Below are 12,178 nucleotides of genomic sequence, written 5' to 3'. Positions count from 1 at the left end.
CTTTCATGATTGTTTTGAACAAAAGTTATTATCCAGACACAAAGTGATTCTTTTCCACTGTCAAAACGGTGAGTATATTCAAAATAATCATACAGTCAAGTGCCTCTGCCCATGATAGTATTTTTTTAAAATGGCTTATAGTCATGACATACCAATAGAGTAATTTAGAAACTAGAAAATAATTAAAAACAACAAATGGATATGTGTTATATTTCAGAATTATTCAAGACTTAAACATAAAGCACTAGTAGTTCTCTCGGGAAGTTAAAAGGGAACTGCTCCAAAGATTTTGTCTCCTCTTCCTACCTGCAAACAGTGAAGCAGGACAGATTTCCCTTCTGGCCCAAGAAAGCTGCAATCTTTGGTATGAACACCTGTGCCTTGTCACTTCTATTCATGGGCAGCAAAGTCAATATTTTAGAGGGTAATTTGTTTGTTTGAAAGGAAATAAAGCCCATCATAAAATGTAATATTATAAATATAGGGAATATTTCTGAATTATAAAGGTTGCCTATTTGAATCATGTTCCTGGTAATCACTGCTCCTTTTCCCCTCCCAGGAATAAATTTGACCCTGCAACCTTTGTTCATATGAAAGTAACCTTTGCAAATATACATAATACACTAAAGTCAAACCAAGCTAGCTTTTATGGGTCAGACTGTAAACTCCTTGTTCATACAGAAAAGCAGTTGTGCAGATCTTTCAGATGATAAAAATTAAAAAAGTCAGTTTACATAACTGCTCATCAGCATGAATAATGATAGTAATGAAGCCATAAATTGGAACAGCGAAGAGACTTGCTAGCATCAGCTAATTTTATAAGTATTTTTATTTTAAAGTACAGCACAGCAAAAATATTTGGCACCATGAAAGATGAACAAGATGTTGCTGAATTATTCTCAGCTGGAGTGAATGGATATAATTTGATTCTACTTACTGTATCATGGAAAATATTTACTTTCTGTTTTTCCTTCTTTTATTTTGGAGGGCTATACAATTTGACATGTACACCACCAGTCAATCTGTGGTACTTTTATCAGTACAGCTGCCCTTTATTCTACCTGTCTATTTTCATCTGTGTTTCCATTGTTCAGAAACAACATTGTCCCAATGTTTCAAATAATAAAGCCACACAGTCACAAACACATACAAAAAATTAGTTTCTGTCTCTGCTGTTTGTGGTATCCAGTAATGGTCTCACCCTACAATAAACTTGATATTGTGTTCTTAAAACTGTCAGCTACCATTTTAAAACAACATATGGACATAAGCATTCTGCATAGACTGCAGGAAAGAGAAAGACAGAGAGAAAGAGAGAAACAGTAAAATTCAGTCATGCCCAGTATTTTTATGTAATCAATGGGTTTGTAGATGATTCATTAAAATAAAAATGGTATGTTTGATCACTAAATGATATCTATTTGTAACGATGAAGTGATTTCATTGTCATCTAAAAGCCAGAGAGATAGCTAAGACACATCAAGCATAAGGTAGGTAGGTACTCAATTTCTTGCAGTTTTCCTGGAGTTTGGAAATATAAAAGTTTTTTAAAGATAATAAATTTGCCAATTGGTGAGAAGAGCTATTCTTTGCCCATTCTTAAGCTACTGGGTAATATTAAAATACTAATGTTGGAAAACACTGCTATTTGTATACTGATTTCATGGTCTTCTGTTCACTTACAATTAGTAAAACTGCTCAAAATGTAAACTTGATACCTGTGCTTTAAAATCACTGCCTGTGTTTTATATAGATATATAAAACTATATATCTATATAGTTTTCTATCTATATAGTTATCTATATATAAAACTATAGATATATAAACTATATATCAACTGAAAGATTTAAAGGAGTTACCATTACTGATAGTTCATAGGATAAAATGTGCAAGAAAGAAAATACAAACCATTGCCAATGCAATGTTACTACACTGAGCATTTGCTTAGATATAGCATTTTTCTAGCAAGATCTAATTTTTATAGAGTTCACACAAATGCAGTTAGCAGAAGTATTTTATAGAAAAATCCATCTTACTTCAAGATTTTGCCAGGCAAAAATTTCTAAGTGTAATCTTGAGTAGGCAATAAGTCACTATATAAGCCATCATTTGGTTTCTCTCCTTATACCTTGTTTTGTTTTTAATTTCTTACAGATCCATACTAGTTCATCTTGTGAATTTTAGTGTCTCAAATAATTTTTATACCAGTGAAGAAGGGGAATAAATTCAGGAAGAATGAAGGAGGCAAAAAGAAACCTCTGACCTGGTATTACCAAAAATAAATAAATAAATAAACGAGGAAAAAAAAAAAAAAAAAGAAAAAAAAAAGAAAAAAAAAAAAGACACTAAGATGAAAACAAAATAGTGTCATGGATTTACATATGGGGTTTTGATGGAAACTAGGGCTGGGTTTTAAATCAAAACTCACCATCTCAAAACCACTTCTTTTCATCCGCCTGCAGGACTTGAGGTAAGTACGTATGCGTTTTCTGGCACGCTCTTGATACTCAGGGAATTGTCGCCTGCATGAGTCAATGATAGCTTGGATCTTTTCTTTTGGCTGCTTAGAGATTGGGACCATTCGGTCCAAGTTTTCATCTACAAACAGCCTGACAAACATCTGTTGGCAAGAGGGAGACAGAGGAGACGGGTTTGGAGGGCTGCTCTCTTCTCTTCCTAGCTTTCTGTCTTGATTACTGATAGGAAGACATTTTTTTCTATCCACGGAATAGCTTTGTAATGGGAAGCCAGAAATATTAAGCAAACAGTTCTTTAAAGGATTATTTGGGGGGTGGGAAGGAGCTAATTTAAGGGAAAAAAAATAAGGACAAGAAAAGAATAGTCTATAGGATACAGAACTTGTGAGATAAACCAGAACAGATTGTGAAAATAGGCACCACTTAAGTTTCATCATTAACAATAAGCTGTGATTGCTACATCATTTTATTGAAGTGAATCTCACTTTTCTTTGTTTGAACAATTGCTTGTGTTTTCATGCATAATTACATACACTGGGAAAGCAATAGCGAACAGCTGACCACTGGAATGGTCTTCTGATAAACTAGCTACAGCCCCTTTCCATTCACTGACTGAACATGCACATCCACACGTCCACACACACAGGCACATATACACACACAAAACAAAGCCTTGTTTTCTTCACTGGTAAAATGGCACTGTGCCTTAAATTCTAAATAAAACACAGTAAAACTTTCATCTGTTGGCAAGACTTTAATGTGCATTAATATAATTGAAAAAGTTCCAGCAAATTAAATTAATGTGCCTTTAATATTGTCAAACTTACCATAAATAGCAATGTAAAAGGAGGTAGTAGAGGTAAACAAAGCAACAAGTGCAAGGGGACTTACATTAAAAGCTTTCAGTCGCTCAGCTTCTACCCCATCCGACTCATTAACCTTCTCAGGATCTTCCTGCTCATCATGGTCATCCTCATCTTCATCTCCTCGATTCAAAGACAGATCTTCAGCACCTCTGCCTACACTCTCATTCTTGCCAGAGTCATAGCTTGAATAGCTATGTGCAGGGGACTGAAAATAGATTTAAAAAATAGATATGTATATATCTGTAAAAATTCACCATAGAAATAAGGTCTGCTCATCAAAAATGCTTTATAAACATTTAAACAATTCCATGGTTTCTTTTTATTCTTGGTTCAACATTGTGTGCTCATGGTCCTTGTAAGAGTAAACAAATCTCAATAATATTCATTTTAGTATTTTTAAAAAATGTGACCAGATGCAAATTCAGTAAACAAATTAGCAAATTACCTATGATAATTACAGTCAAGATACTTGCCATACATACTACATACAGAAGTTTCTAGCAAATACTAACTTCTTTATATTAGCCAAGATGTAAATAAGGGGCAATAGGTTTTCCACAAAATTCCAAAGTGTTAAACATTACCCATTTTAAGGCAAAACAGATATAAGTAGGAAACACTGATATTTATTCAATCAGTATGAAATATTTTCAAGAGCCAATATATGTTCAAAACATTCAAAATGTGCAGATGATCATGTTCTAGCTTTCACTTGGAAAACCCTAAACCAAATTAAAGATGCGTAGGTTGGTTAATTTTATGAATGCTCTGCTGAGAAATATGTAGCAAAACCATTTTCTTTCCTCATATCAGCATTCAGATTTTTCCCCTGAGCAGAATAGTCAGCTTACTGTATAAATCAGATGACCATCTCATTAAAGTGCTATCCACTTCCGAGACCAAAAAGTTTTCAGTTATCAAAAGAGTCAATACTGTGCATTTTTTGTGAAATATCAAGACCTCATTTACCTGTTTCCTCTGCATATGCTTCAGACTGACAAAACACAAAATGACATCAGTAATGAAAAGCCTTCTACAATGTAACACTTTAAGATCAAAGCTTTGCACCAGCCATACAAAAGTATCACAGAGTATTTTCACCAGAGCCATCAGATTCACATTTAGGTAATTCAGAGCTCTATTTTACTTCTATAATAAAAATCCTGTAATATTTCAAGATATTCCTCCCTTGCTTCAAAGCATACTGTATTCAATTAACTTCAAAGAGTCCTGTATCAGGTACTACATGATGAATTTCACATATATCTATATTTTTTTGTGCCTCTTGTCTAAATGCCACCAACATATATATCAAGATATATATATATATCAACAAATATATATCAAGAGCATAATGTGTCAGTCAAGAATATATTTCAAATACACATGGTTAAAGTCACATCTTGTTCTACATTCTGAGCCTCCTAAAACTGTCTTTCATTCAGTGTTGTTTTCATCAACCACAGAATGCAGCTGGGCAGAATGCAGAGGTAGGAAGGAAACGCCTACAAAACTACGTTCATCTTTAAGGTATATTTCTTGCTTTATATTCTTTCTCCAACTATTTTTTTTCTTTCCCTATTTTCCCTATTTTTTTTCCCCTATTTTCATTTCCATCTCATCTTGGCCCTCTGTACACCACTGGTTTTGCAGTCACTACCATTCATTTCCTCGCCTTTCCTTTCCAGCACTCATGCTCCAAGCCTTCCTTATCTATCCTCCCCAGACTATATTCTCTCAGAACAAATCCCCTTGAGTTCCACTTTTTAATTTCTAATGCTTCTAACATCAGATCTTGCAGCCTCTCTCTCATCCCCCTTCTTAAGAGTCTCTTCTCTTCCTAAACCCTTATAATAGACAAAGGGAGAATGAAGAAACATCAAAAGAAAACAGAAGGGCCAGCCTCTGGATACAAATATCTTCAACAAATAGTAAGTTCAGTATCACCTCCTCTTCTTACAACTGCACAGTTACAAGGCAAAAAAATTACCACTAATCCCAGTGTTCATGATGACAGACATGAGGTGGTGTGGGAAGATGACTTTGGAGAGATAGAAAAACAAACCAAACAAAAAAAAGGTCCATTTTCTTCTTTGGCACACTGATGTTTTATTTTCAGATGATGAATATCTACACTGCTGCCCATTCAGATCACTCGTCCTTGCAGGAGGTGGTGAATTCATTGGATAATTATGCTCAAGAAGAATATCCTGATCAGTTCCATCCTGATAGAAGATGCTTATAACATATCAGAGAATCTAGCATATATGAGCAACAGTATTTAACCTTACTATTGGCTACCAGAAGGCCAACAGCAGCAGCCTGATAGCCTGTTATGAAGGAATGCGAAGAATGATTTTAAAAATAAAAAAATAAAAATAAAAAGTAACATTGTAACTATATAGAAATGCTATGCAGTAGAAGATCTGACTTCAGACTGAGACTTGCTCTTTGGTACTTTTTTATTTCACCACTTACTATAGCTATACAACATGCAGAGAGCTCCTAGATAATCTAAAATCCATTTCCTGTGCTAAGCATCATATAAAGTTATATCAAGCAGAAGCTACTGCCCTGAAGAACCCTACTGTCTGAAACCCTTGTTCTGCAAACACTTGATTTCATATGAGTCATTTCATCAGACTAAATCCAATTAGACTACTCATGTGCATATAGTTAAACAGATGCAAAACTGATTTCGACATGTACATATGTTTGGGCTGATGCCAAGATCATAAATTATGCACCAGGATTGAGATTTGCTTTTGTGAAGGAAAGGAATTCAGACCAAAGTGTATTAGCTGTCACTAGAAAATGCAATAGTTTTTTGTTTTGTTTTGTTTTTAAGAAAGCATTGCATAGAGAGACTTGTCCAATATTTTTTCCAAAATATTTATTTCAAGAACATCTTTGGTGTCATAAATGAAAATTATAGAATAGCATGCTCTGCAAAACTGCAAAAGTTGCATGGCAGAAGTAGTTATTCACTGGGGATTTGATGACTGTGTGCAATAGCAGAAAAAATCGTGGCTTTTTTCCTAGCTGGTGGGTCAACAAACTGAGGTTAAAAAAGCTCAGTTAAGAAGAAAATGTCTACATTTTTATATTTATACATAAATGAATATTTAGGCAGAGAAGGAAGAGAATGTTCCTCTCCGTTGTGTTGACTCTGCAGTTGCGCAAAAACTGATAAGCATTTTCTTTTGCTACTCTATTAAGCATCTGCAGTGGTAAACAGAGTAAGACAGCAGAGGCAGAGGACAGCTTTTCCCTTAGCACTTCTGTCTCTAAGTCTTAGAAGCCTTATGACTTAAGGTTGACCGTTTTTGAAAAGGCTGCTCCCACTTTTGCCAGGTAGGTACCATCTCATTCATTTCTCTGCATCCCTCAATACATACATTTTAAGTGTTCCTCCAGGTGCTAGACTAGAGAAGTGATCCTAGCTGAAAATCTTCCCCCTACCCCTGGCCTTTTATTTATTTATTTATTTATTTCATTTTTAACTCCTTTTGCCAGTATGTTTAAGACTTGGTTCCTGTTCACCACCTGAAACTACAAACCTTTGGGCTTGGCAGGAGGGTGTGAGCATGTAGAGGACAGAGGAAACACACATCTCTTGACAGCAATGCAAGATTAAAGTGATTATGGAATGGAAGCATTAGATAGACAAAAGATGTTCCACACATGAAATCTTTGTGTTTGACAAATATAGGTGCAAAAAGGAAGTGATAGAAAAGTAAAGAGAACTTATTCAAGGAGAACAAATGAGGCCAATGGTAAGTCCAGGATCATTGCCTCCTTGAAAATCATGAAGTTGTCTTAAAAATACTGAGATGTTGATAGATATATTATGGTCATCTTGTCTTTGTCCTTTTCTGAAGGTTCTGAGTTCATTGTTTCAATCTCTTTCTTGCAATAATAGGTATAAGACTCTTCTGCATTACAAAAATCAAAGGTTATTAATGCCTAATAACCTGGTTTCAGGAGTTTGTAACATGAAATAACCAATCTCCTTCTAATAAATAAGTAAATAAGTGATCAGAGGGCTGGAACACTTCTCCTGTGAAAACAGGTTGAGCGAGTGGGGGTTTTTGAGCCTGGAGAAGAAAAGGTTCCAAGGAGACCATATAGCAGTTTGCCAGTATCTAAAGAGAATGTACAAGAAAGCTCTTTGTCAGAAAGTGTAGTGATAGGACAAGGGGTGATGGCTTTAAACTACAAAATGGGAGATTTAGACTACATATTCAGAATAAATTATTCACTCATAGAGTGGTGAAGCACTGGAACAGGTTGCCCAAAAATGCTGTGGATGCCCCATCCCTGGAGGTGTTCAAGGCCAGGCTGGATGGGGCTTTGAGCAACCTGGTCTGGTGGGAGGTGGCCCTGCCCATGGCAGGGGGGCTGGAACTAGGGGATCTTTAAGGTCCTTTCCAACTCAAACCATTATACAGTTCTATGAAATCACAAGTCAGTAACAAATGTAACTTGAAGGAAGTTATCATATCATACAATAATGACCTGGAAGGACTTCACATTGTGATCTAGGACATCTTGCTGCCACAGAATAAGGTCCCAACATAGTTCCTGACAGCCATTTGTCTGGTAGTTATCTTAAGACTTCCAATGATGGAGTTAACATGCATCTATCTCCCAGATATTCTAGGTTAATGTTTCACCATCCTCAGAAATATTAAGATATTTTTAACACTTACCTCAGACTTTTATAAACAGTACTAAGCATGTTTCTTTTTCACCTATCCCATATGGCAATGTATACCTGGAGAAAAGAGCATTCCCTTTCTTCCTTACAAGAATCTTTCAGTTTGAAGACTCTTATCATGTTCCCTCCCCTCAATCTTCACTTCCAGAAAAATTATTCATTCTCTGAATCTCATGTTGTTCAGATTCTTGACCATTCTCTTTGGCTGCTGTAAAAGCTCTCTATTTTGTCTGAAACTTTGTCAAGGAGCAATTCCAAAAACTCTAATGTGCATTATTCCACGAGGTCTTTCTATGAAAAATATATCCATTTATTGCTTGAATGATTTCTGTATGCTTGTAGCAGAAAGATCACATCATTTTGTTTGCAAGATAAAAGAATACCCAGTATATGCAATAGACAGTAATGCAGAAACCCAATGTTGCCACCAGAAGTTGTGTTATTAGTTTCAGAGAAATAACACATAAATAATCTAAAACATAAATAAAAGCAGTCTACCAATAGTGTCCCAGTGGTCAGTAGGCTCAGACCCTGGTGTATGGCCATCAGACATGATTTGATAGATGATACTACATGAATTCACTGCATGAGGCTTTTCCCAGCAACAAATACTCTTGGTCACTTGGCTATTCTGCATATCTCAGTAAGTGTATGGACAAGGTTGTGGATGAATGGACCAAATGTTACTCAGAGACAAACAAATAATCGATATTGATTATTTGTTATGACCACAAATTGAAAAACAAAACAAAACAAAAACAAAAACAAAAACCTACAGCTCTGTGATTTTTAATGTTAAAAGGGAGAAAAAGACCCCACCCTTTCAGGAAAAAGGTCTCTGAAGGAAACCTAGTGTAATTTAAATAAAACAAAATAAAAAGCTTCATTTTTTACATTTACAGTTTTACATTTAATTGTATAGTGTTCTTTCAGTTCAATTCTTTCAGTTGCTACATTATACATTCAAAAACTACAGAAATTTGAAGAGATGGCAGACTGCAGGTTTTCATACTGCATGGAAAGAAGAAGCGTGAAACAGTATTCACTGTTACGTAGAGATGAAAACACTACTCTGTATACCTAATTCCTTCCTAGAAATCTGTCTCCATATTTGTAACAATAAATAATAATAAAAATAATAAGTAAATAATTTTTTTCATAATATAAATCTGATGGAGTTCTGCTCATCCCCTCAGACGGAGTTGTACCTCCAACTTTTTCTTACTTCTCTTTTTACACGTCAATCTATCCCACCAAATATACCAAAGACTATAATTTCATCAAATGCTCTAGCAAATTAGGTGTGCTTTTGCAAATGCACATTCACGTATGCTTCTGTGTATGCATATTTTCATAGATATTATTCTTATGATATAAAAAGGGATTAGCGTATTCTGGCAACACCATGTTTGATTGTTTTTAAGTTTTTTGTTTGTTTGTTTTGTTTTGTTTTTCCAAAATTGTTAATTAAATTAGAATGTAATTTCAAATTTTCATTTAACTTTAACATTTTAACAGATTCTATATATGGTGGGTTTTTGAGGAAAGTGATATACTGGTTTTCAGTGAACTCACTGAGTATGAATCATGCATTTTCTTTTTTTATTTGAATGAAATTAAAAGGTTAAGTTTGTAAAGTTAAAGGAAAACTTATATCCTACATTTTCCTCTTAAAATCATAATTGTTGTGAACATTTGTTGCTTAGAGCTCAACTTCATATCCTACACAAACTGAATTTTCCATACTGCATGGAACTTGCTTACAGGAGCTTTTTTGTTTTGTTTTGTTTTGTTTTTCTTTTCTTTTTTTTTAACATTAAATCATACATACATAATAAATAACACATTAGAAAAAAATAGTTTGGGCACATATATGCCTTTTTGGTATTAAAAGAGATGAAATCATGAATTCAGTCATTCCAAAATCTTTTTCCCTTAATTCAAACAGTAATGAAGGAGGCAGAACTGAAAAACATGCTTAGCTATCTTAAGCAATCCTCTTTGAATTTTTATGGATAGAAGTCCAGCTCTCTATGATTTTTCATTAATAACCCATTTTTTTCCATGACTCTTCGTAAAACCTATGCCTTCCTCTCTTCCAGACTTTACTGTCATTACCCTTTTTACATATTCCCTTTAAACCTTCATACTATCATATGTGTAGAACTTTACTTCCCATCATTTTTTTCTCATTACAGAAAAAGCTGTGAAGTCTCAAACACAATTCCAATATCTCACCATTTATTTCAAGATCCAATTAACCTCATTTTCTTAAACTTATATTTGCTCACGTTACCCATATCTTTGTATCTGGCTATAACCATTTTGCTCCCCTTGTTACACCACAATCAGTCTTTCCAGCTTCTTCATAAAACTTCACCCTCGATAATGGAAAGGCATCACCGTATATAATTTTGCTATTTGGAGCATGAGGATAACAGTATTTTTAATGGAAGAATAGAGAGATGAAATCTTCATAGGTTTCATAGGTTTGACTCTATAAAACTGTTATTTTGACATGTAAAATGTTTTGGAGTACATTGTGTAAGACATTTGTACACAAAACCTGTATTACACAGAAATATTAAAAGATTTTTTTCTGTTTGCTTTGAGTTAGCAGTGTGTGCTCCAGAAAGACAACTAGTTTCTATTGTAAATAACTGAACAATGAATATATATTTCTTTTTCCTCCTGGACTATCTTTGACATGGTCTTTGCTCCACACTTATTGTTTTTACAGTAGTCACTGAGAGAATAGTAACTATTTCCAAGACTATTCATTCTTTCTCAGTAATTGACCATACTATATCATATTATCTGTTTGCTATAACATTTCTTTCAACAGAGGCACATTTATTAACAATAAGTAAACTCTCAATTATCCAGACACTTTCATTCCAGCAGGATATATCTGGATAGAAAGAAGTTTGGATAATTGAAAGATAAGAAATAATTGAAAGACACTCTGAAACAAAGATTTCCCGTGATTTTCTCTTTTAGCTAAAATATGGTCTATTGTAGGTCTATCAGCACTGGTATTGACCAACGTTATTGAAATCTAACCCTATGGTCTAGTAGAAATAACCTCAGAAATTAAGTAGGGAGTAAAAACAGATGCAACTGAGAATTCTCAGACAAGTAGAAGAATGAAGTATATTTAGAGGCAATAGTTGAAGGAGCTTCTTTCTAATTCATCCAGAACCAGTCTCCTCCTACCTGACACAGCATGCTCAGGAAGGCTCCTGCTCAGCAAAAAGATGTTTCCCCAGCCATTCTAGAGTAGCAGAATTCCTGGATAATCAGAACAAGGGTGTCCAAACCTCTCCAGCCCACCAGTGTCGAGAGTACCAAGGCAGAGCTGATTTAACAGAGCGGGAGACTAGCCTATTTCTCAAAGCTTTTATTTTACAAACTTGTTTTATTAATGACTTCTATAACTCCTGCCATTGATATTGGAAGACAGATATTTTCAGCCAAATACTGAAAAATAAATAAATAAATAAATAAATATAAAAAAACCACTAGTTATATAACTCACAATAACCGGTCATGTTGTACAATGTGGCTGCTGTGTTTTTGGCAAAAATACAATGTCATTTGTGGGAGTTAAAAAGTCAAAGCTAAATGGTGACAGACTCAAATAAAAGCCTAAATTATTTTTGGCATCATACACCACTATTTTGCAGCTTTAGAAGGATCTGACAGAGCTTCTGTGAATTTCAGAAACAGGGGCTGCCACACAAGAAAGCTCCATTAGAAGCTTTTGGATTTCTGCAAACCAGGAGGCCATACAGGATTTGATATTTCCTACAGTACTTTCAGAATCAATTCAGAAGATCGAACTGTAGATGTTATACCCTTGTAAGATCCAACCTTACTAAAAAAAATAATAAAAAAAAAAAAGTCCTGTTTTATTATCAAAGTAAAGAGACTTCATAAGTGGTGTCCTAAGAATAGCACTGGCATACTTTGCATGACACACTGTGAAGCCAAAAGCCTGGGAGCCCCCCATGTGTTTTTTGTGCTTTTGTGAAAACATAGTAATTAAATACTTTTATTAGAAAAAGTCAATTTCAAAATTTTTGGTGAAATTTTGACTTTTTGCCAAGAACCTT

At 34.6% G+C, this 12,178-nt stretch overlaps 1 protein-coding gene across 5 annotated transcripts in view; it reads right to left on the bottom strand.

Moving 5' to 3' along the window:
• NOL4 (nucleolar protein 4) overlaps nt 1-12,178 on the bottom strand; it is a 193,254-nt gene that overhangs the window by 47,291 nt on the left and 133,785 nt on the right. For 4 of the 5 annotated variants that reach the window (XM_084510739.1, XM_084510740.1, XM_084510742.1 and 1 more), the window contains 2 exons: nt 3,369-3,548; nt 2,429-2,620 (listed from right to left, as the gene is read on the bottom strand). In XM_084510739.1, coding sequence (XP_084366865.1) covers nt 2,429-2,620; nt 3,369-3,548 — 372 coding nt within the window. The remainder of the gene's footprint in view (nt 1-2,428; nt 2,621-3,368; nt 3,549-12,178) is intronic. The other variant, XM_084510741.1, reaches the window with a different exon arrangement.

Source organism: Aythya ferina, assembly GCF_964211825.1.
Source record: "Aythya ferina genome assembly, chromosome: 2".
NCBI lineage: Eukaryota > Metazoa > Chordata > Aves > Anseriformes > Anatidae > Aythya > Aythya ferina.
This window is presented reverse-complemented; position numbering and strand designations above follow the sequence as displayed.